Source organism: Macaca mulatta, chromosome 2, assembly GCF_049350105.2.
Source record: "Macaca mulatta isolate MMU2019108-1 chromosome 2, T2T-MMU8v2.0, whole genome shotgun sequence".
Taxonomy (NCBI): domain Eukaryota; kingdom Metazoa; phylum Chordata; class Mammalia; order Primates; family Cercopithecidae; genus Macaca; species Macaca mulatta.
This window is the reverse complement of record NC_133407.1, coordinates 136,926,888-136,950,116: the sequence shown is the minus strand read 5'-3', so window position 1 is coordinate 136,950,116 and position 23,229 is coordinate 136,926,888. Positions and strand designations below refer to the sequence as shown.

General features: G+C 41.5%; 1 protein-coding gene and 1 long non-coding RNA gene across 7 annotated transcripts in view; one reads left to right on the top strand and one right to left on the bottom strand.

The window, feature by feature from the left end:
- LOC114676382 (uncharacterized) overlaps positions 1-23,229 on the bottom strand; it is a 142,038-nt gene that overhangs the window by 47,903 nt on the left and 70,906 nt on the right. The window lies entirely within an intron of this gene.
- PDZRN3 (PDZ domain containing ring finger 3) overlaps positions 1-23,229 on the top strand; it is a 240,227-nt gene that overhangs the window by 205,507 nt on the left and 11,491 nt on the right. For all 6 annotated transcript variants that reach the window (XM_028844367.2, XM_001098466.5, XM_077993339.1 and 3 more), the window contains 2 exons: positions 12,969-13,216; positions 16,039-16,126. In XM_028844367.2, the coding sequence (XP_028700200.1) occupies positions 12,969-13,216; positions 16,039-16,126 (336 nt within the window). The remainder of the gene's footprint in view (positions 1-12,968; positions 13,217-16,038; positions 16,127-23,229) is intronic.

Sequence of the window (23,229 nt, the reverse complement as noted above, 5' to 3'; positions counted from 1 at the left end):
TCTAAGAAAGCCTGAGCAACAAGGGCTGCCCTGCTAACTGCAGGCTTCTATTCAGTTTTCCTTATGGGGATAAGTAAGAGGGAGAAGATTATGAAAATTTTCATAATGAAAATGAAGAAAATCACCCATTATAATGCCACTTTGAACTGTTGATGTTTCTTAACTTACGACAGAGTTACGTCTTAATAGTCAAAACTAAAAATCATCCGGGTGTGGTGGCTCATGCCTGTAATACCAGCACTTTGGGAGGCCGCGGCAGGTAGATCACTTGAGGTCAGGAGTTCAAGACCAGCCTGGCCAACATGGTGAAACCCCGTCTCTACTAAAAATACAAAAAAAATTAGTCAGGCCTGATGGCACATGCCTGTAATCCCAGCTACTCAGGAGGCTGAGGCCCAAGAATCACTTGAACTCAGGAGGCAGAGTTTGTAGTGAGCCAGGATTGTACCACTGCACTCCAGCCTGGGTGATGGAGTGAGACTGTCTCAAAAAAAAAAAAAAATTCTAGGCAGGTTAAAAATGGATATAGTTTGGATTTTTTTAATATGGTTCTAAAAACAATGGGGGACAGTTCATGTGAAGAACAGAGTTTTAAGAGAAAGTGGGTAGAGCCTCCCCCACTGGGGCTAGGGAATGTGCATCCCATTTTGCAGAGAATTGCTGAGATACAAGATTCAGTGGCTTTTCTAGCCACTCACAGAATAAACCATTCTTCCTTCTGCATCCAACCTCCTTGTTGGGGGAGATAATGATTCCAGAGTCTTAAGCGAAGATTCTAGAAATAAATAATACCCCAGGTTGGGGTAAGAATAGTAGGCAGTGTCCTCAACATTCACATGCACTTGTGAGGGAAGCCCCCAAGAAGGAACAGTGACTTGGGATCCAGAGCCCATTACAGAAAGACTGTCGGTATGGAGTGATCTAGTAGCAGAACAATGAAAATTCTCAAGAAGCCCAGGATCTATCTAAGTCCTAATTTATTTCAAGCTTCTGAAATTTAGTATTTGCATTTGCTTTGTCTTGAGACCTCACACTTCAAGTATTTTAGCTTAACAAAGAATAATGTATTTGGAAGTAAGAGGCCAAGTTCAAGCTCCCAAACTACTGTTTAGTAGCTAATAACCCTTAGGCAAGTCACTTACTTTCTGAAGGGCTTATGGTGGGAGGGCTTCCCTTCCTGTCCCATGTCATCCTAATTTTTTCTGATCTCTTCTTCACACAGCAGCCAACTCCCATGATCATGTCTCTAAGGTACAAACCAAAGTCGGGGGGGCGAAAAAAAAACCTTAATCTTGATTCTCCACCCTCCTCTTAAATCATCTCAAAATCAAAGTCTTTTTTTTAAATTATTTTTTGGTGATGCAGGTACCTAAAATCTACTCTTTTGGCAAATTTCCAGTATGTAACACACTATTATTAGCCATAGTTAATACTAAAGAAATGAAAAAAGCTAACTATAACAACTATAACATGATGGATATGTTAATTTGCTTGACTATAGTAATCACTTTATTACACATATGTACAGGTGTTCCTTAACTTACGATGGAGTTACATCTTAAACCCATTTTAAGTCAAAAATGCATTTAATATTTCTAACCTACTGAACATTGTAGCTTATCCTAGCCTCCCTTATGTTCAGAACACTTACATTAGCTACAGTTGTGCAAAATCAAACGCAATAATAAAGTTTTGAATATCTCATGTAATGTATTGAATACAATACTGACTGTGAAAAATAGAAGGGTTATGTGGATACTAAAAGTACAGTTTCTATTAAATATGTATCTCTTTCACTGTAAAGGTGAAAGATCATATCAAAATATGCTGTACACCTTAAATATAAACAATAAAAAATAAAAGTATTTTTTAAAAACAGTCCAATCTGAAGCCTCCAAGGGTCAGCATAGCCTGCCCTTGCCCATGCTTCCAGGCTTAACACATGATAATCTGCATTCCACTCATGTGCACCAGCAGCCCGTCAGCTGTACCAGGTTTTCTCCTACCACAGGACCTTTGCACATGCCTTTCCCTCTCTGGAGTACTCTCTCCTCTCCTCCTCCCCACTTAAATCCTGCCCTTTCTTTGGATTGGTGCTCCACACCTCCTCCTCAGGGGACCTCCCTTTGGCCAACACCTGTCCCTCTCTCTGCCAGGTTTTCTTTCCTTCTCTCAGTAGTGGGATTCCTAGCATCCTTCTCCTTCACCAGACTGTCAACTTCCTAGGGGCAGCTTCCATTTCTAGTTTTGCTCACCACTATATTGGCAGCCCCAGGCAGTGTGCTGAGCGTGAAGTCATTCGGAATCATTATTTAACCAATAAACAAATGAATGAGCCATTGAATGTATAGTGCCAAGCATAGTGTATGGTACGTAGAAAATAACTCGGAAGTGTTAACATTGCTAGAGATTCAAAGAAGCAAAAGATGATTCCTGCAATCAAGTGGCTTTCGTCTTGGAAGAATATTTCAAATGCATGCCATACTCTTTAGTTTATCGCTGGTGTGGAATTATTTTTAAATGCTGTCTAGGAAATTGGAGGCATTTGAGAAGATCTGTCGTAATTTATTTAGAGTGTTGATTATGGACAAGCCAACTAATGATTACTGTTATAGGAAAACAAAAGAAAAAAAATAGCCCATTCTATCAACACTCATTGGTAGTTTTATATTCATACTGGCACCGGCTCTTTTCAACTGAGTTGTTTTGAACCACTAAAACCATGGTTTAATATAAACAGCATTTTCTTCCAAGGATCCTATCACAATCAATTTAATGAAAGTTTTTCCACATGGTCTGTAAACTGCAAGATGAACTAGTTGGCGATGCAGGAGCCAAAATTAATTTTGATCAAAGTGATACACATCATAATTTTATTTCTTTGGATAGAAAACAAACAAAAAAAAGAACAAAAGAGATGCCAAACTACTCTTTGTAGGTTACACTAAAATTTTGAAACACAAATCCACAAGAGCCAGGAAATTCTATTTACAGTGAATCAACTTTAGCTTTGATTTTTCCTGGCATTCATTGGTTTGTTACCTGACTTTTGTGTTTAAGGAATTTTCATACTCTTATAATAAGAGGAACAAATAAAGTATAGGACATTATTAAGTCCAATAAGCATTTTTCAAAAAAAAATGTGATATTGCTTGTTTTCTTGCTGCTCAGAGATTTCTGTGACTCTGAGAAATGACTGACATTACTTTTGTCCTAACTGTACTATTTTAAATGACATTCCATCCCAGGGGCTTTACACATGGCCTATAGGACATTTGTAGGACAAACACATTGAAATCTGATGAGACAAGTTAGTAAGAAATGAATAGACAGAAGAAAATCAATTTCCGGTAGGTTAGTGAATATCCACAACTAGTGTTTTCTCCATCCTGCTTGTTAAACATGATACCATTACCAAGGTGAGTTCCTGGGAAAGGTCAGTAGACTCAGCTGACTTGGTTCTCAGGGTAAAGCGCACATGCCCTTGCCATGGCATGCACCACGAACACCCTCCTTTGGCAAGTGTCCTTCTCACTGGAACATCACCTTCCACCTCCAGGCGCCACCTCTCCCTCTTGTTGATGACTGCCCCTTTTCACTACACCCTCACATCTTGGCATCATACAGTCACTGGTGAACATGTCAGCTTCCTTTGCTTTACAGCTCAGGTCAGGTAACAGCACTGCCAGCTGTGCCGCTCAGTGGTTAGAACACACATTTTGAAGTCAGGCAGACCTGGGTCACATCCCCATTTCTACTTTCATAAGCTGCACAACTTTTAGGAAGCTGCTCAGCTTCTGAGGTGGTAGAGATAGCACCACCTACCTCACCAGTGACTCCTTATTCTGAAGATGGGATGAAATCATGTGTCTGAAGCATTTATTGCAATGCCCGACACAGAACAAATGCCCGTATGCGGCGTTCAGTGTCACATCCTTGAAATGGCTCCCAGGATCCAGAAAAGGCTCCTCCCTTAGACATGACTGCAACATAAACTGCTTTTCATGGGTTTTCTTATGTGACTTATTTGGAGTATGGTTTTTGCTGAAATTTGGCAGCTGGAATTTTTAGGAGCCCAAACCTAGGCTAGCGTTTCCTGTAAAAGATAGCATTTACTGAGTGTGCTAAGAGCCAGGCGCTCTTCCAAGCTCTTTACAAGGAATCTTTACAACCTGTTTACACATGAGGCGCAGGAAGAGGCTAGGAAATGTGTCTAAATGTGGACAGTTATAACAACAGCTGACGCTGGTCACTGTGCCAAGAGCTTTACTTTACCTACATCATTCAGGTATCATCTATGAAGCATGTACTTAAATACTCCTCATATCCTATTGAGGACACTGAGGCACACAGAGATGGAGTAATTTACCCAATGTCACACATCTGATAAATGGCAGAGCATGGACTTAGACCCCCCTGTGTCTCACCCTAGAGCCCCAGTGATGCCCACTCTCACCCAGTGTTACTGAGCCTTGCTCACCACTTTATCAATACATGGCACATTGATTCTGCAAGTCAATGAGGATAATAAATAGCTAACCTTCGTGGAGCACTCGCTGTGCACTAGGCATGAACCATAACTACTTTCTACGCAGGGCCTAATTCAGCAACAGCTCTGTGAGTTAGGTCCTGCTGTTAACCCATTTTACAAAGAAGAAAACTAAGGCATCAAGAGATGAATAACCTGCTCCAGATAGCACAGCTCACAAGTGCTACAGCCTATACTGAACCCCAGGCAAATGGACCCAAAGCTTTGCACCTTGACAATGGCCCTCAGCAGACGTAGAACTCCTGCCTGCTCCTCTGCATCTTCATGCAGCATCCTTAAGGATCCTCTAATTTTAAATGTAAATGGCTACGGTGACACAAATATAAAACACCATTGAACACTCATTTTAACTCCGTGTGATAACAATGCCGTTAATGGAGGACTCTTCCTGTCCTTTTCTCTGATGACTAGAGGCTTGAGAGTAGAAATTTTATTGTAGCCAGCCCTCTAGACTCTGATGAAAACAGTTAACAAATTCAAGTTTATTCAAGGTATTTATGAGACCAATATGAAGTTTACACCAGGGAGAGGAAATGGCATAATAAAATGGCTTTCATAAAGGCTTTGGGCATGATGCTTGCAAAAACCTAACCACACCTTCCTCCTTCAATTTGTGGCTGTATTTGCCTTTACAGCAGGAGATAATGCCAATGGATCATTAAATGCAATAACATTGATGTGTAAAAAAGAAGCATGTCATCTTCTATATTCTGAACTTAGAGCATGCCTCTCCCAGTTCAAGGTGAAAGCCGCCAGCATCTTAAATGAAATGTCTGCAGATGCACAGATGCCCTCTGTGTCTCTCATTTTTGTCTGTGAAACAGTGATAGTAGTTGTACTTCCCTTGTGTGAGGATTACATGAGTAAATGTAGGTAGAGTGCATAGAATAGTGTCTGGCCCAGAGGAAGTGTTGTACCACTGATTGGGTTTATCATGATTAAAGTGTCAAAAGCTCCAGCATTTTATTTGAAGTATTATGGACACTCACGTATAAAAAGGTGAGTAACGAAGCACAGAGTGGCTGATAGCGACTTTCATGGACTGTTCAACCGGAAAGTGCTCTGGGAGACACCCTTTTCAAGCCCTTTTGCTATAGAGGGAGCTGAGTCGCCCAGCAGCCCCTTCTATGTGTCCAGGGCTGAAATGCAGGAGTCTGGAGGCCAGATCATCACGTGCTGCTACTATGGTGGACTCCTGACCTAGTTACAGCCAGAGGCAGGACCACCGCCAGCCCTTACAGGCACTTCAGCGTGATTTAGAGGAAGGCTTCACTTCCTCTGGATGGATACGGCCTCTAGTCCACTGCCCTACTTGCCACCTTGCCTTTGCTCACACCTCAGCCTACACATCCCTAATCAGGGGTACTACAGTGAAGTTGTAAAAGAGACAGAGAATCAGTTGTCCAAGAGAAAGAGGCCACTTTGCATGTTGTGATTTTCTGCGAGGTCTATAAACTTGGTGTTTCTTGTCTCTTTCCTCTCTGTGTCATTTTTCACTTGAAACGGCCCCACCTTGTCACCTGCAGTACAGAAACCCGAGACAGCAGGAGAGCTTGGTCAGAGCCACTTGATTATTTTGCAGACACTCCAATACCCTTCTGAACCTCATTTTTTCATTCTCCACAAAGCAGAGGATACTGTCCTTAATACTATTTTTTATCCTATCAAGAAATGGTCTAGAATAAGCCTAAGAGCAAAAACACTTCTCACTAAATACGTATGTATTTTTTACTGGAGAAGACACTCAAGTTCCTAAGAACTTAAGAGATGTTGAAGATAGGGAGATTTGGCTATAGAAACAGCTTGTTGCCAAGTACTTGCCATTGGCTTTCCTATAATATCTGGAGCTGCTGCTTCAAGTTATCACCTGTAAGGTGATGCAGAAATGTACATGTTAATTTTTCAATTCATACTGGTTCAAATATACTGTAGTTTAATGGACATTTGGATGCCATTGCTTGAAATGAGATTTCATGTGATGACACCAAGGTTTCCAAAGGAGATACTAAGGTGGGATCGGTATCTGAAAAGAAGGTATTTTATAATATTTTGAAAGCATTTATATTATTTTTTTAAATATTTACTTTTTAAAAAGTAAGTACATGTATGTTTTTAACCTCTAAGACACATCATCTATTTACTAATCAGAGGCTGGTAGTCAGATGTAATTCTCTATTTAGGAAAACAGGAAAGGATTTTAAAATGTGAGACACGTCAGTTAGACACAAAGAAGACTTTTCTAACAAGGAAATTACCCAGGCTATAAATTTATCTGTGCAGGATGCTTGAAATGGAGTCAGGAGGGGATCTGATGGTTGTGAAAATACCAAATCTAGGGAAATAACATCAGGATGCATTTAGAAAATACCATGGACAAACTCTGCTGAGGTCCCAACTAGAACCCAACACACCCATACATAGAAACTGATAGCTGTGGCAGTGCCATCTGCAGATATACATCTCTGAAGTGAAGTACTTTCCTCTGAAACACATTAATTTGAACACCATTCATTCCTGAAACTCACATTTCTTCTTAACTGCCATAATACCTGCATTTTAGATAAGTTGCCTTCCCTTCTCCAAGCCCTAGAGGAGACTATAAATTTGAAATAAATTAAGATAGACAGGAGTTTCCTAAATGAAAAAAGATTTTTTTTTATCCAACCTAAATCAGGGCTTGAAACCTTTTACTTTTCAGTATATAGTTTATTATCGTCTATTGCTTCCAGTGGATTCTATGTTTTAATTAGTTTGAAAACATAGGTGTGATATTTTACAGAATGAAATCACTGCCCCTGTATTTAATTAAATGAACCCTATAAAAGTTGGATTTTAGCCAGGGGCATAATTTATACTAGGCTGAATTTAAAATTGCATTCATACTTTATATGAGGTCATTTGCACATGTAATAGAAATAGAGGTGACTGTGATATGCTGAACTTCAGAAACCAAATGTCCCCCATAAATGGGTACTTAGTTTCTAATTTGGAGAGAATATAGTATGCCTTTTCCAAATACTACATTTTAAAATATCCTGAACTGCTTACAACTAAGTTGTAGAAAACTTTGGAGGCTCTCTGGGACTCTGTGTTTTGAAAGGTGCTACTGTATGACAATAGTTTAACCCACGGTATTTCTAAGTAGACCGTGAAAACCAAGCCTGTCTCTGGGTTATGGGCCCGGCTAGCATTCCATCGTGTGTAGTCTCTGAGTCACTGGATGTCTGGGTAAAACGCCACCCATAATGCATTTATCTGCCCATTTCTTAAGCAGTTCCCATGTGTTGTAGCCTCATTTTTCCTCCAAGGACTTCTTTCAGTGACATTCCGTCAGCCAAGAAGGGAACTGGTCTCACTAAATAAGCTCAGTGAATTCTTGCTGAATGAGTGAATGACTGAAAGATAGACAGATGGGTTGTCAGTGAAATTTACCTCCCACATGGAAAGCTGGCCAGCTTTGTGTTAGTTCTCAGGACCGACTGTGGAAAAGACAGCTACAAGTACCTCCTAGGAAGAGCAACAGCAATGTTATTCCAGCCCAAATTGAACCAGGAAGGAATGGTTCCACGCCCTCAGCATAATTGTCTGTCTTGTCTCGGGAGACCTTATGCTAAAGGACCTCTTTAAGGTCCCTTAGTGTCATGTCATATTTGCATCAGTGATGTTTGCCTTGAGACTAACTGATTGGATTTTTGCCATAATTGCACCTAAGTCCCAGGGGACCAGCCAGAGCCTTAGGTGAATAATTTAAGCATTTAATTTATAATAAAGATAAAGTTTGCAATCAGCATTTCTTGTTCCAAAACATTCCATTTACTTGGTTTTAAAGCTGCATAAACTGTTTTAAAGGCAATCTGCTCAATTGGGCGAGTTAATGATATTGAATTTGACCGGGCCAAACGTCACTGGGTGAGCATCCCGTCTATAATCACAGCCATCATCACCGCCGTTTTGTGTAATGTAGATGCAATGCTAATCCTGAGAATAAAAGTTGTCATTCTCGGTTGGCTGACGGCGTGCACCGGAGTCATCACCTCGCTAAGTCTCTCAGTGATGTGATTCCAAGATGACAGTGTAATAAGTGTTATGTGCACAAGGTAATTCAAAACAAATTTGGCTGCAAAAATGGATCGTCTAGGATAGTAAACTCCCGCCTTGTCTCATCTTCTTTTAAGAGAATGTAATGATCCCTAAAATACCTTGTCAAGAAGCTCATGTGGCAGGGGTCAAGTCCTGTAAAACTTATCTGTTGCACCCCCCTCCTCCTCCAAGAATCCCAACTCAAGGACTGAAAATATCAGTGTACATATTGGTACCCCAGGAACACACAAGACGGGCAGACAGCTTCTGGGAAGCTAAGAAGCCTTTCAGCATACGAATGTCTCTTAAGAACACCTCACTAGGCTGGGTTTTGCTTCTTTAATTATAGATTGTTTCCTCATGAGAAAATGTGTCTCTTCTACTATAGGATCCCCACGAGCACTGGAGTCTTAGTAAATTCTTATTGTCGGCATTTAGGCATTACAAGTAAATTATCTCATCTAAACTTTATATTACCCTAAGAAGCATGATGCTATATTTATTTTGTAGATGAGGAAACTGGAAAGAACAGTTAAATTGCCCAAAGCCCACAGCCAGGATTCCAACGCTGGCTTCATCCCACAATTGCCGTCCCTGCACACTCCACCTCTGAACTGTAAAAAAAGGAGGAGGTCACCTGGCTTGTGGAGGGGCTTATTTGAGCTGTATTTGATTGAAAACTGCATGGGCTACTAAATTTGTTTTCTTGGGCACAGTTGTCAGAAATGCCTTTCTGTGGAACCCAGCCGTAGGCAGGGGGAACATTCTTGTGTGGGATGACAGGGCATTTCTCAGTCACCCCAAAGTCCCAGTTCTCCCTTTGGGGTTGCTACTGCTCTTCCCTCTGTAACCTGGGCAGTATGGATGTAGTTGTATCAGTGCCGTTTAATAGTACTGAAAGCTGGATGGATTCAGAACAGCTTTCCTGCTTTTTCTAATTGAGTGTGTCTCAACACAGAGGAGCTCTTTGTAGCCAAGAATGCTTTTAGCTTTAGGCTGATCCAAGCAGGTCCTTCATGCATCATTTTCTTGGTACCATTTAAACATCCACTCAATGGTACTAGCATTTGGTTTATAAAATCTATCCAAGTAAAGCAATAGTTGCCATCACCTTGCTATAAAAATGAAATAAGATGTACTCCTGATCAGAGAAGGCTTTTCACTAATTACCCACATAGAAGACTGTCTCTAGGAATGAATGAGAAGACATTTGTGCCTAATTTTACAATATAGCTATGTGATATTTACACCTTTTAGGATGTTTTGGACTGTAGGTAGTTAAGATCCAAGTCAAATGACCTAAAGTATAAGAAATGTATCATTGAATATAACAAGAAGTTTGGGGATAAGAGGTTCTAAACTTGGTTAATTCACTTACTCAGTGATATTATTGGGACCACAATTCTCTCATTTTTCTACTCTGCCATCCTCAGTGTGTTAAGCTGGCCTCTGAGGCCAGTTCCCCACAGGGTCCCAAGATGCTGCCACAAGTCCAAGGAAGCATGCAGATGACTTGCCTAGGGGCAGAAAATGGCCCTCTCCTGTCTCATGTCTTAGTTTAAGGATGAACAAAACCTCAGAGCTCCCTAGCAGTTCTCCCATCCCATCCAACCAGCCAGAATTACACTGTATACCCATGCCTAAATCCATCATGAGGCAAAAGGACCAAGACCACCATGATAGGCGGGAGCCCATCAAAATCCACACCTCAAATCTCCCCCAGAAGGAAAGATATAGGATCTGGTAGAAAGGAAACAAAGAGTTCTTTTAGCAGAGAGGAAGCATTAGGGTGAGGATGGGTACGTGCTGCGCAGGCAGCTGACATTGTCTCCTGTAGTGTTTGTAAGAATTATGTGTGTCTAAACAGTGTAGACCTATAGGTTCCTTTCTGGACATAACTAGAAGATTCCCGGATTCTAATTCCCCATCCTCTCCCTCACTTAGCTTAGTGTTCCTCTTAACAAGAAGAGGAAGTTATAAAGGAAAAAGATACCATAGTAAGAAAATCCCATTCTTATTCCTTTTTGGCAAAAGGCCTGGTATTTATATAGTATTAAATAGAGGAAGAACAAATTTGACACATCTTGTAGCACCCACTTGAAAATCCTAATGTCTGAATTCATTGTGGGTATAACTAACATTGGGGCAAGCCATCCCCAGGGAATACAAAGGGCAGAAGACCGGTGTGACTGGGTGGTATTGAACACACCCACACCTCCTAAGGGTGCTATCTGTTGCATTAAGTTATTCTCAGGAACAAATTTACTGTAGTGTTGTAAATTCCTGTACTATGTGACTCTTGGTGTCACACATTTAGTGAAAGATATGGCTCAAAGAGTTCGGCCCCAGCATGAATTCCACAGGACCCCAAGTTGTTTTTCATCCCCATCTACACCCCATTCCCTCCCATGCCAAGCCCTCAGCATTCGAAGGTCTAAGCAGGGAAGCACTCACCAAGGTCACTTGGGGCGGAAAGCTAGAAAGAATTCTTTCTTGTCCTTTCATTCTTCTCTCAAAGGGAGAAACATGGCAACAGTAGTAGTGTTAAACCCTGCTTTCCAAGTCCTCCAGGATGGGGAATTTAAAAGTTCGGTGGTTCAGACAGTTCCTTATTTACTGGTGCACTCAAGTCATTTTGTGACCCAGAGTTCTTTTCTGCCGAACTCCCTCATGATGTAAATAAATTACTTAAGTGGATTGAATCCAAATCATTAATAACCTCCACTGGCAAGATTCATTTGGGCTTCATTACAAGGAAAGAATTCAACATCTATTTCTCAACCCAACAGTTGTTTACAACGCACTTCAACCTAAGAGTTGTTGTCCCTACAGGGCCAGAGTGAAAGGGTTTGGGGGAAAAAAAGAGAAAAACAGCTTTGCAATCAATACTTATGTTCTGCCTGGACAGAGGGAAATTGAAGTGCTCTGAGGATAGACCTAATTGTCAGCATGCTTTGAAGTCCAAGATACTAAGGGAGGAAAATGTATATATGCCAGATAGGAAAAGGCTGTGGTTCAGTGTTCATTTTGACATTTATACATACATGCTAAAAACACGCACATTGCAAGAATGGACTATTAATGTATGAGATTTACACTCAGGGATTGCTATGTGGAGTGACTTGAGTGGGTCAGTGTTCTCCAGAAAAGCTTTGAGAAGCTGAGCAACTTCTGCAGTCCTGTGGAATATGATTCCTATACCATCATTTTACATTTGCTTTTTAAAAGCCCACCAAACCTCTTGAGGAATACCGTAATATTAAAATATTGTGGAGCCTGATGTATTTTCAGTCATAAGATGTTACCAGACTTTCTGCCCATAACTACCTGAACATAGTTCCTTTGTTTTATGGGGGAAGGGAAAAGAGAGGATAAATTAAATCATTGGACTTCCATCTAACTTGGAATGACTTTGATTTTTAGAAATAAGACTCTGATTTCTATTTCATCTTATGGAAGCTGTTCTAAAGATAGCCAGGTTGGGTGAGTTTTGATTGTACCATTGGGGAGAATCCTGGACACAGCATCCAACGTTCTGACCCAGCATGAACTAGTAAGGTCCTCTCATGAGGTCTGAGGCTGCAGGGAGGGAGATGATCTTACTTTCAGTCCTGCCACCTTCACAGGACTATGATGAGAGAACTGTTGAGAGGTATCTTCATTTAAGCCATGCAGCAGACAGTAGTCACTCAATAAGTGCAGGCTTTGAGGATGCAGTAATAGCAAAACACTGCACACAGTGGGAAACAAAACAGCAATTAAGCCAGTGGTGACTTCCCCCCAAACGTTGGCCATTTGAGTTCCTTCTCCATAATACTTGCCATATGCCCCTATGACCTCAACTGTCATTTACTTAATATTGTCAATGGACTTTTTAAAGAGCAAAAGGATTAATTTTAAGAGGAAACTTCATATTACTTCCATGACGGGAAGACTGGTATCATCTGACACAAACTGGAAAAATACACACTATTAAAACGTAACAGTGTAATGAATTTCTAGTTAGCTATTATTGCCTGATAAAGGCTCGGAGCCTGAGGCTGGCCTTTTCTTTCACAGGCAAGATTAGCAAGTGATGAAATTGTGTTAAAGATATTCCACGGGGAAGCCAAGCTTTCCCGCTGTGAGATTTACTATTTCATGCCAGATCTGAATACCTCCAAACTCACTCTTTCCACCAGGCATTCTTTGGGAAACCTAAACATTAGAGAAGTGAAGTTCTCTGACCCCATCGCCTGCTTCTTTTAGCTGCTTACACATGAAAGGAGCCAATCCATGTATCTGTCCTTCATTTTCTGCTTCATTCTAACCTTGTCCCACCCTAAATATTTTTCCACAGGTCAACGGCAAAGACTTGTCCAGAGCAACTCATGACCAGGCTGTGGAAGCTTTCAAGACAGCCAAGGAGCCCATAGTGGTGCAGGTGTTGAGAAGAACACCAAGGACCAAAATGTTCACGCCTCCATCAGAGTCGCAGCTGGTGGACACGGGAACCCAAACCGACATCACCTTTGAACATATCATGGCCCTCACTAAGATGTCCTCTCCCAGCCCGCCCGTGCTGGATCCCTATCTCTTGCCAGAGGAGTAAGTAACCAAATCTTGAACCCCTAACGCGTTAAGTAAAGAAGTATTTCCAAGTTGTTTTTTTGCTCTTCCATGTGGCAAAAAAAAATTAATGCACCCTATAATTTTCCTCCAAGTTGCCCGTATTTAATTTTATTGTTTATAGAGGCAATAAATCGAATCCTGCTCAAAACTGCTCTGACATATTAATTACTTTATTATAACCCTGGAGCGGACTTATTCAAATTATATCCTAAGAACAGAATTACTTACAAATGTTGTAAAAGTTGTTTCAGAATAAAATTTAATCACCCCAAATGGTAATTTGAAGATCCTGCAGTTATTACTAGAGGGAATGCTGATCATTCTTTTAAATAGACAACAAAGTAAGTTGTGTGTGTCAAGAGAGCCCTGGAGGTTGTGCCTTCTGCTTTCTTGGGTCTCATTTCAAGCCTGGATCCATGTAATAAGCCCGCACATGCCTCATCTAAGTACTGCATCAACCAATTAAATAACAGCTGCAACTCAGCACGCCACATGGATTTCTTTACACACACCTCTTCTCCCAACTTATTTCTGCCAGCGACGAAGATTCCTTCAGAGGCTTCAAGTCGGACAAACCTGATGCTCAAAGTGATTTCTAGTTGTGGAACTTGGGTAACCTACTTTGTTTTGTGGGGCTGTATTTTTCCTATATTAAAATGGGGATAACAGTATCAATCTCTTATGATCGTTGAAGGATTAAATGAAACAGTATGTGGGAAGTGCCCACGGGGCATATGGTAAGCACTCGGTACATGATAGCAGTGATCCCCGTTAATTTAGTGGGTGAAGTAAAATATTCAGGAAAAAATGAAGAGCAAGACACTTTCTGTGACAGACTGCTGGCCTCCAAGGCGTCCCATTCAACATAGCTTTAAACGAAGCTTTTCGTGTGTGACTTCGCACATCTGAGGACACAGCCTCTCCAGCTGATGTTAGGGTCGCCCCTGTGTTTTCCCATCTCAGCTCCATCTTGGATCAGATCATTTATTTCAAAGGGCATTTTCATCTCTTACAGGAAAATCCACTGGGTAATACCTGTTGGATTCCTAGTAGTAAGTCAGTAGCTGGAGTGAGCACTTGTTTCCTGTGGTTCTGTCAAGTTCCAAATAAAGGCTTGCGCTTCATCCCTTGGTTTTAGTGGCTAGCTGTCACTGGAACCCAGGGCTAATTCCCCAGGCTTGACAGAGTAGGTTTGGCGGCAGCTGGTAGCGTAAAGACAGAGGACAGGGCATCCGTCTCACATTCGCTCACAGTGTGCACATGTGCAAAGCACTATTATCTCCTTTATTTCTCATGACTGTCCGTTTATACAGATGAGGAACTGCAAACTCACCAGGTTCCACTGAGCTGATGGAAAGGCAGGTCAGTCAGACCCCAACTCCCAGCTCTGAACCACAGTACCCTGTAGTGACCCATTCGATCCTCTGGAACAACTGGCTGATTCACTGAGTATGATTATCCAAACCATTTATCTGACGTTACAGACCAAACTGCCTCACATTATTGATGAGGCCTTTAAGGCTACTTCTGACTCTCAAATGTTGACCTGTCACAGTGACGGGCCTTTTAGAAGCTAAACCTGTAATTTCCTCTTAAGTCTAGTTAACATGACATGACTTATCCCCTGGGGGCAACTTGAGAAATGTCAGAAGAGTCCAGAGGTCAGGCCTCTTCAGGTTCTGGCTAGGTCAGACAACAGCAAGAGCGTGCATCAGGACTGAACGGGGAATGTTAAGTTGATGCGTGAAAGCCCAGACCTTCCAACAGTATCCTCAGTACTAAAAGCCCTTTAAGTGCAGGCAGTATATTTGCCTGATGGGTCCAGAAAATTGAAAGCCAGCCCTTGTTTGAATGGCCACTCATGTCTGATCTGTTGTTTCAAAACTTAAGTGCCTGGCAGGGAAGACTAGGGCCCATTGATTACTGTGCTATGACCTTTGAGAACATGAAGGTTTGGGTCCCCAGCCAACAATCAGAGGCTGAAGCTTTGCATCCGGCACCATGGACTGTTAAGCTCCTTTCAAAGCCACTGATCCAGTATGTTATGACTCCCACTGCCTTTGCTCCTTGAGGTTCCTTTAATGACGCTTCCAAAGATGTCATGAGTTCTGTGGATTGTATTTTGCATATGTTGTCCTAGGGAAACATATCTTTATATGCATTGTTATATGATGCATATAACAATGCATATAATGATGCATATAAAACATCATTATATGCATTGATGCCTACATGTTTGCACATACGTTTCAACCATGTAAGTGCATACTGCATTGTGATATCAAACATATCTTTGTGGGTAACATTCAAAAAGACACCGTCCTAGGTAACAGCAGCAGAGTTTCAGTCTCAGCCTTTTGAACTGGTCTCAGGGGCCAGCACATATCTTAGACTGTTGCCTGGGCTCGAGCCTAGTTTTCTGCAGAGCCTAGTTTTCATCTAACAATGAAGCAATAAGCAGTAAAATACTGTCCTCTTTCCTGCGTACAGATGGAGTTAGAAATTAGTCACATTGAATCACATGACTGGCAGGCTCTGGGATGGGCTCTGCAAACAACAAAGCCCATCAGTCTGGCACTTTGCATCTTAAGTCCTTCAGCAGGAAATGGACTAAAGGCAAATGGTAAAATTAGGATGATGGAGGTCCTGACCGTGCTGAGAGCCCCATCCAGAGGGAAGTGAGTCATGAAAGGGCCCACACCCTGGGAACTGTTCCTGTGCCACTGGCCTGACCATGGGTGTAAGAGAAACAGATCCTGACACTGGAAACAGGGCTGTAATGTTGCATCTCTTTTCAGGCATCCCTCAGCCCATGAATACTACGATCCAAATGACTACATTGGAGACATCCATCAGGAGATGGACAGGGAGGAGCTGGAGCTGGAGGTATGAAGAACATCCTTGTCTCATTTTGGGAGTCATTATTAAGAACACAGAATGCCTAATTGTTCTCTATAAACATAAATTAGTTTACAGATGCCAATGGAAAAATAACAAAAGCAGAACCACTTTTACTCATGCCCTTTGAAAGGCACAACTGAGATTCTTCTTCCCTCCTTGGAAATAGAGCTTAATAATCAAGTCCCAAAAGCAGAAATGTAAGGTTTTTTTTATATTTGAATCACTTAAAAGATAGGACAGTAAATCCTGTTGTCAACCTTTGAATCCACATAATCCATACATTCTTGTAACTAACATAAGCCTCCTCACCTTCCTCCCTTTTATGTCATCACCACTCTTTACTCAAAGGCAGATGGCTCAAGAGTAGGTGGATAAATTACTTCAGTGAATGCTAGCCTGCCCTAACAAAAGGGTTTGTTCACTGCTTCACTTGCTTCAAGCTTGCTAACATTGATATAGAAGAAATTAAACAAATCCATAACTCTTCTTAAGTGTTGCTTGAGGCCACACAGGATTAGGTAAAGATTCAAGATGCTACATAATGTCAAGTAGGTCTTTGTTAAGGTTTAAAAATTTTGAGGACACCAGGTTGCCAACAGAGTTCTACTTCCCATTTTCCTTTTAATAAAGGTGATAGAAAATACAGGAAACACTAACTTGTATAATATATTTATATTTTGGGGGAAACACTTTTATATTTCAATGGGGTTTCAAAACATATAAGAGCATTTCTGAAAGCTGATCTTGTGGAATAAAGTAAAAAGACACCTGATGTTGACAGGCAAGCCCTTGGGTACCATCAAAAGGTCACCCAGGAAAAAAATCAAACATTTTATCCAATTTCATGGCTAACTGTTGTGTAATCTATGCTGTCCTACCAATACTTCTGAAGCTGAACTGTTTAGTGGCAGTAGGTTCTGTGCAAGGACAGAAGCAGTCGAATAGTAGAAAACAGCTGTGTTCCTCTACTTAAAGTTACCAAGAGTTCTTATTCCAAAACAGAAGTTAAAAATCAATAAATGTAGGCAAACGATGACTTAACTGACGGTTAGCCAGATACAGTCAAATCAAAGGACTTGTCGCCAGTGGCATGACTGACTCAATGCAAGTTTTTAAAACTTTAAAATTTTCCCTAAATGCACCTGTTCTAAACAGGAATGGCCACTATAAAAACTTGACTTTCTGCTTGCTGTCAACCACTTACCAAAGCACTTGCCATTTAACGATTGCTCCAGGGAATGAAGTTTTGTCATTTTCAAAAATCAGGATTCTGCCTCTTATTTAGTGTCCTATCACCCCAGCTTCAGGGATGTTTGGTGAAGCAGCCATGACTCCTTCAGGATACTTTTCCTTCATTTGTTAATGTATGTTCCTTCCAAAGGGGGTTCATAAGGAAATACATTTGAGAAATGCCAGATCGAAGAAAACTAAACAGATTTCTTGGAGGACTTCTGAGAATCTTGACTATCTAACTAGCATTGGTAAATCCCCTGGGGGAGTGGGCAGAATTTCCCCCACCTCTCTGGCCAAGTACCTGTTTATACTTCCTCAGTCTACAGTTCTCTGGAACACTGTTGGAGAAACACCGCTCTCCAAACAGAGGGCTATTCAATCATCTTTACGGGACGACACTGCTTTTTGATGATGTAATTGTGGCAAAGTAGAGTTCTTTTAAAAAGCTGTCAGGTGTTTCAGAAGCTAGAGGTATGAAGTAGTAGAGACTCTGCAGTCTTTGGTATTTAGTTAAACTTGACTTTATAGCAGTGGGTTCTTTAGCTCTTTTTTTAGTTTCTAATACCTTTGAGAATCTGATGGAACCTACAGCCCCTCTCTGGAAAAACTCTGCTGCCTGCGAGAGCTTGCATACAGTTTCAGGAGATTCACTGAGCCCCCACAGTATCTGCCCAATTTGGGCCATTCTGTCTTACAGTTTTGTTGTTGTATCTGAGTATCACCAGAACTCTTATGTGCTTTCTATTTCTCTTTAACTCGACTCAACTTATTTAAACTACGGTAATTTTATTTTAAAGGAAACACTATACCACTGCCTCCAAGCAGAAAGTCAGCATCCATTGTCTTAAATAGAAAATCCCATACAATTAAATACAGTGGACACAAGCCAGTGTTATTAAATCCTGGTGCTCGATAAGGGTGCCCGCGGAGGGTTGGGAGCCTGGGGTCACTACATCCTGCCTTTTCTCTAAGGAGATTAGCTAGTATTAAAGAAGTGTTAAGACTAGCCTGAACTGAGTCTTTCTCCCCAAAGCCTGAAGCACCTGAGAGCATCCTGCTTTCAAAGCAGGAGGGAGCCACTCAGAAACTGTTCCCTAGAACCCTGTTGTTTAAAGTGTGGTAGGAGGACCAGCAGCCTGGCTGGTCAAAGTAGAGTTCTCATCTAGGAGATGTGGGAACTGCACAAACTTGGTCCCCCAGATCTTCAGAATCAGAATCTGTACTTTAACAAGGTCCCTAGGTACCTCGGTGCCCGTTACCCTGACCTACAGGCCGCAGGCCCAGATAAAGAAGCCCAAGCTATCATTTCCTCTTGTTCTCTTGAGTCACTCCAGTGAGGCTTTGGTGGTGCCTTTCACTCACTGCAGTGTAGAGATGTGCCCCCGAGTCACAATTATTGCCCATACTGTCCATGCAGAGTAAAATTATCAGGGCCTAGGAATGACTGAACCCCTCGTAGGCATGTGACACTGTGTTCCTAAGACTGCTTCTCTCTTTTCATGAATAAAAGCAGACACAACGCAGGTGTTTAGAAAACTAGCCTAGGATTAACATTTTAAGCTAGACCTTGGATGCCATCAGACTTTATATTCGTGTTTATTTTCAATTCCGTTCATTTTACTGAGCATCTCTTACATTAAATATACTGTTTGGCCCTAGAAATGCAAAATCAGGAAGTCACCACTCTGCCTGCCTGTAAGGAGCTCACAAGCCATTAGGACCATTAGACATTAGCTTTTCATTTCTTCTTAAACAACCAGAATAGGGGCATTCTCCATCTCTAGCCCCTTTGAACAGTTACCATGGAGTACTGTGAGTCCATAGCAGCCAGGAAGTCTTGCTTTAAACATTTGGTCTTTTGTCCACAGCAACTCAGATGTCACCAGGTCATTTCTGTTACCTAAGTACCTTCTCATAAAATGAACCTGGCAATTTTGGACAGATGTTGTCCTCAGTTCTGTGGCGGTGATGGCTCAGGCCTCCTAGGCTAGGAACGCATCAGCTGAGGCCTACTGCAGCCACTCACCGGAAGGGTCTCTCCACTACAGAACAGTAGCTATACCTCCAGCATTGCTGTTTCAGAGGTGTGTCTCTGAAAGGGCCTCTGCTCAGTCCTTTCGAGAAGGTTAATTAATAAACCCCACATGCTGAGAAGTGAGTTTCCTAAAGTGGGCCCAGTTTCCAGGGAGACTGGCACGTGCCTGTCATCCCTGCTTCTGCACGAGATTTCTTAGAACAGTCGCAATCTGCCTTCTAGATTCCATCCTGTTTTGTTCTAACTGTTGGGTTCAATTTTAGTAAAATCAGGCTGTTATATTTAAGTAAGGGGCCAATCGCAACAGACCACTTATCATCTAAATTGAATTGGACTAAAGTCAGCACCTTCCAAAGAACAACTAGTTCCATGGATGTTATATACGAGGAAAATATGTATGAGTGTGTTGAGATTTTATTAAAGCAAATGCACAGAGAAAAACAGATGTTCTGGCCAGACACGGTGGCTCACGCCTGTAATCCCAGCACTTTGGGAGGCCAAGGTGGGCGGATCACAAAGTCAGGAGTTCGAGACCAGCCTGGCTAACATGGTGAAACCCTGTCTCTACTAAAAATACAAAAATTAGCCAGGCATGGTGGCATGCACCTGTAATCCCAGCTACTTGGGAGGCTGAGGCAGGAGAACTGCTTAAACCCAGGAGGTGGAGGTTGCAGTGAGCCAAGATTGTGCCACTGCACTCCAGCCTGGGCAACAGAGCAAGACTCTGTCTCAAAAAAGAAAAAGAAAAAGAAAAAAAGAAAGAAGAGAAAAACAGATGTTCTCCCTTTTAAAGTACACAAAATGATCATATTTAGGTAAGTGTCAAATCCCTGTTATTATGAGACTGCTTAGAGTTAAAGGGATTACACCCAAGTGTACCCTAGGGTTGAGCAGACAAATAATTACCCATAAATTTTCAGGCACTGAACACCTGCTCTACATCTTCCTGTAGGCAATTAAGAAAGAAATACATGCCCAAAGAAGGCTTTTTCTTTTGTCTATTGTTTTAATTTCCCAGGCGATTCATCAGAAGCATCCTATGTAGGCTGTGAAACTGCTGTCACCTGTATTGTGTTCTCATGATGTAATGAAAGGAAAGGAAAGCTACAATTTCAATAGGAGACTAAAATGCTCTCCAAACCTGGTTTTATAGAGGAAGCTAAGTATATCAGAAGGGAACCGGGATTGACCTGGAGATTATGCAGGATGCCCCAGCCAGTCTAGAATTTTTTCTTTAGCCTTTGAGGCACAGGACAAGGAAGAGATCCTTAGGGAACCTTTCCTGGTCAGCCCCATCCTGGATTGAATTGGCTTCCTCATTACTTTTCCTGTGTAATCAGGGTGTTTGCCACTTTTTGTACTACGCCTTCTAACAGCCTGCATGGCAGTGCCCCAGATGTTTACATGCCTCAATCTTTTCTCCAAATGTCACCTCTCCAGAGGAGCTTCCCTGGCTACTCTCTGAAGCACCCCTATGCCACCAGTACCATTATTTACTTTTTTGTTGTTGTTGTTGTTGTTTTTTTTTTGGAGACTGTGTCTTGCTCTGTCACCCAGGCTGGAGTGCAGTGGTGCAGTCTTGGCTCACCACAGCCTCTGCCTCCTAGGTTCAAGCAATTCACCTGCCTCAGCTTCCCAAATAGCTGGGATTACAGGCATGTGCCACCACACCTGGCTAATTTTTGTATTTTTAGTAGAGACAGGGTTTCACCTTGTCGGCCAGGCTGGTCTCAAACTCCTGACCCTCAAGTGATCTGCCTGCGTTGGCCTCCCAAAGTGCTGGAATTACAGGTATGAGCCACCGCACCCAGCCCATTATTTACTTCTTATCTGTCTTCCCCACTGGAATACAAGCTCCCTGAGAGCTAGGCTCTGGTCTAACTCATTTACCATATATTCCTTTTGCCCAGACCATGTCTGGCATATAGTAGGCACCCGGAAATGTTTTTTGAATGAAGGAATAAAATGCCTTGTTACCGTATCTCAAACATAAGGTCCTTGAGGGAAAATGCAGTCTTTAGAGATATGTCTATATCCCACATAACACCATGGAAACTGTTGAGATAACTTAAATGTGCACAGCAACCTGGACCAATAAGTTGAAGAGTTATGCTTTAGTGGCCAGTCTTCCTGGAGGTGGATAAAGCATTGAAATGAGTCTTTGAGATCCCCTTTGATTAAAGTAGCTGATGCTGAAACAGAGTTTGAATCAACAAGGTGGAATGGCCCTCTTAAAACTCTTAATTGGAATATCGTTTCAATTTCATCTGAAATGTCAGGCTTAGCTGTTCGTTTTTATCAACAGTCCATCTAGACCAGTAAGCAACAAGATACCAGTAACAGGGGTAGCTGTAATCCAGATAATGTTACTACATTATTCATACCAGTTTGATTAATAGTCTTCTTTGAAATCTTATCTCCATCACAGACAGATACATATTGATAACTTCTATGCTTTCAGCAATATGCTCAATTGTGTAAAACTAGATCAGTCACACAGAAATGCTGAGAATTTACAAACCACCCAGTAAGTTTGAGGAATTTTACTTTCCACTGAGTCCCCAAAATATTGTGTCTTAAAACCACAGAATGGGCTAAGTTTGTCGAAGTTCAATGACTTGCTCAAGGCAACCTCCCTCATTAAAGATGGAACCAAACTGGTTTTTCATTTGGATCATCCTGCCTTGGACTCTGAAGTTCATTCAATTTTATTGAGCACCTACTGTGCACAGCATACAAGTCTAGACACTGCTTTCATTGCACAATTCATTATTCAGCTACCATTGCCTTACTGTAATCTTCTTTGTAAGAAAACAAGGTAAACCCTAAATCCATACAGAGACAGAGACAATACCAGCTCTTACACTGTTGTTTTTCAAGAGCTTCTGAAAGCCTATTATGGATCACTCCGTGCTTAACTGTCAGCAACCAGATTCTTCTCTGTGATGTTGAACCATCCCTTGAAAATTAAATGACCGAGGCTAAGTCGTATCCTGTGCCTTCTAAATGAAGCTTTTCTGGCTTTTGTTTAGAGTTCCAAGAAGGGCCAGATAAGGCAAGGAAATATTATAGCCCACACCTTCCTATCTCACATCAGTGTCAAGTAAATACCTAGAGTAAGCTCCAGAATACCCTTTGCTTTGTTATTTGGAAATGTGCTTCACCAGCATTTGTTCATCCAATATCACTCATCCTTTGATTACACAGACCACTTCTAAGATAGAAAACTGCTCCTGGAGTGCTGCCCTTGAAGTGGAACACTAGCATTCTTATGTCTGTTTTAAAGATCAAACTGAGAACGTGACTGTCCCCATGACGGTTTGTCCTGAGAGGATTTGTGATGGGAGTCAAAGGCTAAACGCAGTGTTGGGCTCTACGCCATTCTGCTGTTGTGAGGGAGTATGTGTTCTAAAATGAACACTAACTGGGAATAGAACTATTAATGGGACCTTCTTCTCTCCCATGCAAAAATGTCAAACAGTTAGCATTTGTGAAGAATCGATTACTAATTTTACTAAACACAGGTGAGGTTAGTGGCAGCGTATAAGGAAGGAAGCATAAGTGGTTCTTAATCCAGATGAAAGTATCTTAAAACAATAAATGTTTTGAGTATCTTCTGTTCCAGCCTGAAACTTTGTTCTAAGAAAGTTTTCTCCCTGATTAAGTCATAAAGATTTGTTGGAGGAATTGACAGATTCAGAAGGGAAAATGTACAGAAAAAATAATCATGATTAGCAACATGAACTAATGTCAACTACTCTATAGCTTAATAGTCCTCCAAATCTTTATCAATCAAAATACTGACAAAAGATAGAACAGA